Source organism: Parasteatoda tepidariorum, chromosome 4 (assembly GCF_043381705.1).
Source record: "Parasteatoda tepidariorum isolate YZ-2023 chromosome 4, CAS_Ptep_4.0, whole genome shotgun sequence".
Taxonomy (NCBI): Eukaryota; Metazoa; Arthropoda; class Arachnida; order Araneae; family Theridiidae; genus Parasteatoda; species Parasteatoda tepidariorum.
Window position 1 is genome coordinate 7,630,953 of NC_092207.1, and position 7,261 is coordinate 7,638,213.

Here is a 7,261-nt window from a genome sequence, read left to right on the forward strand (position 1 = left end):
TATATATATATATATAGTATTCTTATCAGTTATAAACACAGTGTAACATATTAATTATAATCTAGTGCAAATCTAATTTTCCAGCAGATAAATCACATTCAGTTCTATATTTCAAGAAGTATGTGTGTTAAAAATATATTCTACTACCTTCAATTTGCACTATAATTTCATATTTTATAGTCTGGCTGCAAAAATATTTTTAAATCATTTTCGCAAGATGTTCGTAAGTACATGACGTCAACTGATCTCGATTAATTGGCTTTTGATAGTATCTCCTCATTAACATTTTTGAAATCAGAAAGAAAAAGAGCGCAGCAGATCTAAGAAACACATTTTCATTTTTTAAAATGTTAAATGAATTCATTATTTTTTTCTGGCAGATCCAGGATTATACTTAGAACCAGAAAATGAAGAAAAAAGAGCAGCCCACTCCATGATTCATTTCGGAAAGCGAGAAGATTCTGAAAGTGCATCTATGATTCCAGAAGACGAGGAAAATGGTAAGAATGTCAAAAGAGCGCTTTTTAGAAAATATTATGCTGTTTTTGTAACCTACATTTACGTCCATTTCATTAACATTTAATTCTAATTGATAATATAAAATTATTAATAATTAATTATGCATAATATTTAATATAATTATAATATAATTACATTATTTAATACAGTCAAACCCCGCTACAGTGAACCCTCAAGGGACTGAAATTTCGGTTCACTATATCCGTTCTGCAAATGATTATAACTCATTTTTCCTAACTGCTCCCTTTTATTTCACATTAATTGAATGAATGACCCATGAAAAGAAATACAAAAACGATAAAAAAAAAAAAATATGTAGTAACAAAAAATGTGTTAACTTTGAATTTTTATTACTCTTCGTTTTGCGTACCAAAAATTTAGGGATGAGAAACTGCGATAGAAGAAGCAAACAAGAATAAATGCTTATGGTTGCATTTAGAACAATAGATGGTTTTAAAAATCGTTATAAGTATTTTATGTAGAAATTTTAAAATTGCAAAAAAAAGAAAAACAAATCACTCAAAGGCAGAAATAAGTTCTTAATATCCGATTTCCTCCCTTCCTTCGGTTGTCTATATCCACAAAAAATATATGTGTATAGCAAGGCACGGGAACGAACATTTCGTTCACTATATCCGGGTGTTCACTATAACGAGATTTGTTTGTATGACATACAGTGTATATATTATAATATAATTATATTATTTAAGATAATTATATTATTTAATATAATTATACTATAATAATTCATTATACATAATATTAAAGTCTAATTAATATTCTAATTAATTATTCATCTCCATGATAATTAAGAAAAGACAGAGTTTTGCAAAATTTAAAAATGTTTGGGATTTAATTTCTCAATATCTGAGAAAATTATTCCTACGCTGAAGTCAAGAAACTTTTAGAAAAAATGAAAAGTTTTTAGAATAAAAATTGGCGCATAAACTTAGGTGTTTTCCCTCACTGGAGTGCTCTTTTTCTTAGGACTTACAGAGAAAACGAAAAATATTAAATTATAATATGAAACAAAAATACTATGGTGAGGAAATATTCGGGTATTTATTTTGAATTTAAGATGATGAAAAACGCAATGTTGATGAGAAGGTTGATTTTAGAGAAGGTTGTATCACACTTATCTGATGGAAATGAAATTTATCATAATAATGCAGTGAAACTTTCCGGGAGCGACCATTCTCCGTTCCACAATAAAATGATCGTTGGAGGTTACCGCCATTGATTTCAAAATTGTTCTCTAAGGTACGTGATTTTTCGCGAGCGATTATAATTTTAATCCGTGTCATTTTCTTGGTGCGGAAAAGCTACCTCTCATTTTTCATTTTTAAAATTATTTTACTTTATTCTTTTTCGTTATGAGATTCATCGAGTTTTTCTTTAAAAAAAGTTTCGATTTATTTTTTCTAGTCGTTGTCTCAATATGAATTTAGATGCATATAACTACACAGAAAAACTTTTTAATTACCTACTCTGTTATTAGTAGAGTAACTAAAAATAGTATTAAAATAGCGATAAAATTATCCGTGGTGCGAAAATGAAAATTCCTGGGATTCAGTTAAAGTCAAAACTCCTGAAATTCGGTTTAGGCCAAAATTCCTGAAATTCGGTTTAGGTCAAAATTCCTGAAATTCGGTTTAGGTCAAAATTCCTGAAATTCGGTTTAAGTCAAAATTCCTGAAATTCAGTATAAGCCAAAATTCCTGAAATTCAACATAAATCAAAATTCTTGAAATTCAGTAAAAATCAAAATTCCTGGGATTCGGTATAAGTCGAAATTCCAGGGATTCGGTATGAGTAAAAGTCCGGAAAAAAAATTCACCTTTCTATACAAGACCCACAAAACTAATAAAGCTAAAATATTTCCATCTTAATGTTTAGTGCCGTTCACGTTGGCTTTACTTTAGGAGATTAAACAAAACACTTTCTTAGAAGTTTTTCTCATAAAAATAAAGATTGTAATCATTTGGCAAGATGATGTTTCTTGAGGCTAACTCATGAGAGCCAAAACTTAAAATTTTTTACGATATTTCCCTCTCGGTTGACTGTAAAAAGTACCTATATATTTCATACCTATTGAAAACAGCACCAATTACCAGCAATGTTACTAATATTAAACATCATTGAAGTCAATAATAGAACGTCGATTTTTTTAGGTTCCCCTGTATAATATGAACGCTTTTTAAACATTAATTTTGCGTTTTAGTACTTGTTTTTCTTTATTAGAATTAAATAAATTTTACAGAAACACATCTGAAAAGCACAACTTAACACAAAATAAATGCTCGGTTTCAGATCACTTTATGAATACTAATTCGGCAACGTANCCACCTGGCCGGCCCCTGTATAATATGAACGCCTTTTAAACATTAATTTTGCGTTTCAGTACTTGTTCTTCTTTATTAGAATTAAATAAATTTTACAGAAACACATCTGAAAAGCACAACTTAACACAAAATAAATGCTCGGTTTCAGATCACTTTATGAATACTAATTCGGCAACGTAGCCACTACGCGTTCATCACCAAGCTTGTAAAAAATAACACAAGATAAAAGTCTTAAATAGAATCGTCTTAAGAACTAAAGTTTTATTTATAACAATGGCGAAACTAATGCACATTTCTCATGAGAGGATAAATGGAAATTTTAAAACGACTTTTAAGATCGGGATCTGAAATTGCATCGGAAATAAAACCGCTAAATCCTAAATTGCGTCAGAAAAATTGAAGTACTTATAAACAGATAGGACATACAAGACTAACACATACGGAACGAACCAGCACCTGTTCGCCCGTAGTTGCAGAGAAGCATCAACTATAAAGCACATCTTAACTCCAATTTTAAAACTAAGAGACGACGATATTTTAACAGTGAATATCCTGAATTATCGACTTTAATTACAGACAATCCACATAGAAACATTCTTGAATATCTTAAAGACACTGGACACTTCCAAAATTTTTAAACAGACTTTTAATTTTGACCAAGTTTCGAGCGCGGTATAACAGCCTTCTTTGGCTCTTGCGCAAAAGATTTAAGTTAGCTAACTAACCTGAACGGATACATTGAAATTTTTAAACGATTTTTAGGATCGGAATCTGACAATGTACTTTGTAGTCGATGTCCGAATTTCGGAACCCTAGCGGAAATGATTCTGCAGTTAGAAGAAGTTTGTCTTTTCAACACTGTGAGTAAACACGAAAGAAAAGTTGAAAAAATCGCCTTACAATAATTATATTCAAAGTTTAGTTAAAGGTTATAATTAAAACACTACGAAATAAACTGAATTTTTTTAAAAATATATCTTATGAATGAAAAAAAACATTTTGATTGTAACTTATGCTATTTTTGTCTGGAACGTGCGTACTCAATCCCAGTCGCTTGGATTGCGGGGGTGTTATTTACTTCTGTGATTTTTAGTTCATTTCAATGATTTTCATTCAGGAGAAATTTCTTGCCAAATTTCGGATTTTTCTGCTCTTCACTTCTAAAGTATGAAAACATGTACCAAAAAAAATGTTTTGCAGTTACGAATTTCTATTTGAAAGGTATAAGTAATAACAAGATAAACAAAATATAAATTATAATGCGAGAGGTCTAATAATTTTAAGTAAGCATACGTGATCCTCAGATTTTAACTAAGTAAAATAAAACAAATATTTCAAATGTCAAACTGTACCTAAAGTAGGAACAAACGAGCAAATGGTTATATTATGGTCCATTCAAATACAATAATTTAATAATTATTTAGAAGGAAAAAAATTAAATACGAAGTTTTATTTAAGTACAATGCAGTACTGCATTAAACCTCAGTTTCAAGATTATTTTAATTATACAAACCACGCAAAATAAATACTTATTGAAAATAATCTTACAATTATAAAAAAATGTACCTTGGGTGTAAAATTTTCAAAATTATTGAAAAAACACCAAAAGTTAGTTATTAAATGTATGCATCTTAATGTAAAATAATTTAATATTTTATGTAATTAAAATACACATAAAAATAAAACTTAAATGGATATAAAATTTAATACTCATAATACTATGAGATTTCTATTTACTACTATACGCTGTCATATATTTTACCAATACACTTACTGCATGTTCTCGCATTTTTAAATATTAAATAAATATAAATTTAAAAGATTCATAACAGATAACAGAACTACTGAATCAAAGAGAAATAAAAATTATTTTCAGAATAACTAAATTACATAATATTTAAAATTACTTACGTTTTCGAGCACGTGGATTTAGCCTCCCTTTTTCGAAAATCACTTCTGGTTATGTGGTATACTTGTTCTGCATCTTTAGATTTGAGTTTATTGGCGAAAAAGCCAGTTTTAGGTATATCGCACCTCTAACCAAGTATATATTTTAAAACTAAGCTCACAATTATGTCTTTAAGGTACGAGATAATATTAGAGTGAGGATTATCTCCTATTGGTAAAAATAATGACGGATAGAAGCTACCGAAATGGCGCAGTTTCTGTTGATCTGAAAATTTGGTGCACTGGGTTAAAACATGCATAACAGTTAAAGGTTCTTTATTATTAAGACACTCTGATTCTAGTTCATTTAGAAAAAAGATGTTTGTGAGTTATTCGTAGGTGGCCAATACGCAAACGGTAAAAACACATCAAGTTTTCCGTCCCGCAGTGGACTGATCGTTAAGACACGGTAAAAGAATGTATAATGTATCATTTAAGAGAATTGATGCTTGACGGGCTTGGCTTACTCGAAATAGAATAGAAAGAACAGTTGCTAACTTGAACAAATGCCTTGTTTCATCAGCAAATCGGGATAGAGGTACCCACACTACGACACTTGCAGGTATCCCATTGAAAATAATTTAAATTTTTCAAATTGCGTTTTGCGTAGCACAGCTAATTTAATATACAGTTTCGAAACTACTTTTGATTAAAAATTAAACATTTTCATGCTCTTCCAGGATTTTTTCACTCCGTTACCGTCCGCAGAGAAGTTTATTGTTAAGACACGGTTTCCAGCAGGATCACCGAAGTCAAGCATCACTGGCTGCTGTCAGTGTGCGGGTGGGTGACCACTTGGATCAGTCTGCGTAGGGACCTCGTTAAGCTGTGTCTACCGTAAAGTGCTCGACTTCGCGTGCAGGTCGTCGGGCTACCGAAGCGGGGGTGCCATCCCCTCCGCAGAGGATCAAAATTTTGATGGCATGTCTTCTGATCATCCTTCGGGATGTTTCCCAGACAGTCGCCAATAGCCCATTGTGCAGCTCTAGTGCGACGCAAACTAACAAGAACATCAAGTTTTCGACGGTGGCAGAGCGGTCAGAGTACCTGACTGTGACGCCAGTGGTTGTGGGTTCGAATCCCGCTCAGGGCATGGATGTTTCTCTCTGTGTGTTGTTCTCTATTGTGTGAATGTGACCCACCCTATAAACGGATATCTGTGGCAATGTGGAGTGGGTAATATAGCTTGCCTTCGTGACTTAGGTTCACAGGTGGTTGTTGTTGTAGTTCATTTACGTCGTACTAGAGCTCCACAATGGGCTATTGGTGACAGTCTGGGAAGCATCCCTGATGATGATCCAAAGACATGCCATCACAATTTTGATCTTCTGCAGAGGGGGTGGCACCCCCGTTTTGGTTGCCCAATGACCTGCACGCGAAGTCGAGCACTCTACTGTAGAACAGTTTAACAAGGACCCATACAGCACGCCCTCGGTCCCCACGCAAATTGATGCAAGTCATCACCCACCCGCAACCAGTGGTGCTTGATTTCGGTGATCTGCTGGGAACCGTGTCTTAATGATCAGTCCACTGCGGAACCCCTATAAACGGATATCTGTGGCAATGTGGCGTGGGTGATGTTGCTCGCTCCCGTGACTTAGGTTCACAGGTGCCCACTGGGTAACGTTAAATGAGCTACACTTCCGGCATTTTCCGAAGTGAGGAACGAAGTTCAGTGCCTGCCGTATAAAAAAACTTCTTGTTTCTGTTCTGTTTGATAAACAGTGTGGAGATGCACACTGTTTATCAAGCAGCCTGAGTTATGTGTAAAAAAAAAAAACTCTGCGTGATTAATAAGATGTTCTCTTTTTCAGAGGAAATCCAGTATGAGGATCCATCAGACAAAAGAAACCACAATTTGCTGAGATTTGGCAAAGACGGATCTCGAGGGAGTCATGCCATGATCCACTTCGGTAAAAGATCCGTCACAGGGAATCAGTCCTCCGTAGAGAGGGATGAATGGGACGAAAGTCCTGATGCTGCTGCTTACATTAGTGAACCCGAGAAAAACGTGTTTTTGAGATTTGGCTAATGAATTGTATATAGTATTTGTCCCACTCTTTAAGTGTTTTAAAAGGCATATATCTTTATGTAAATATTCCAAAGTGAAAAAATTATTGTACCTTTATGTTATAAATATTGTTTGTTCATACTTCCCCTTATGATAATCAATTATTAAAACAAATGACGCGTTAAATAAATGTATTAAAGAGGTTTGTTGTACAAATGATATTGCTTATTTCAATTACACTGAACAATTAAAACCAAATAGAATTGCATTATCACTCAAACAAATAAACAGAAACTATAGATATAACGGTGAGATATTCTAAAAAAATTTAATATTCGAATTATTATTTATAAAAACTTCAGCTGAAACTAGAATTTTTATTGTTCATAAAACTTCGAACGGTAGTGCACTTATTGATTTGGAAAATTTTGATTTCAAAAGT

At 32.8% G+C, this 7,261-nt stretch overlaps 1 protein-coding gene across 1 annotated transcript in view; it reads left to right on the forward strand.

Annotated features, from left to right (window-relative positions):
- The window catches only part of LOC107451807 (myomodulin neuropeptides), a 131,290-nt gene extending 124,255 nt beyond the window's left edge, over window positions 1–7,035 (forward strand). Inside the window, exons 4-5 of the mRNA XM_021147952.3 lie at window positions 381–500; window positions 6,623–7,035. Coding sequence (XP_021003611.1) covers window positions 381–500; window positions 6,623–6,840 — 338 coding nt within the window. The 3' untranslated portion in view covers window positions 6,841–7,035. The remainder of the gene's footprint in view (window positions 1–380; window positions 501–6,622) is intronic.
- The last annotated feature ends 226 nt before the right edge of the window (window positions 7,036–7,261 follow it).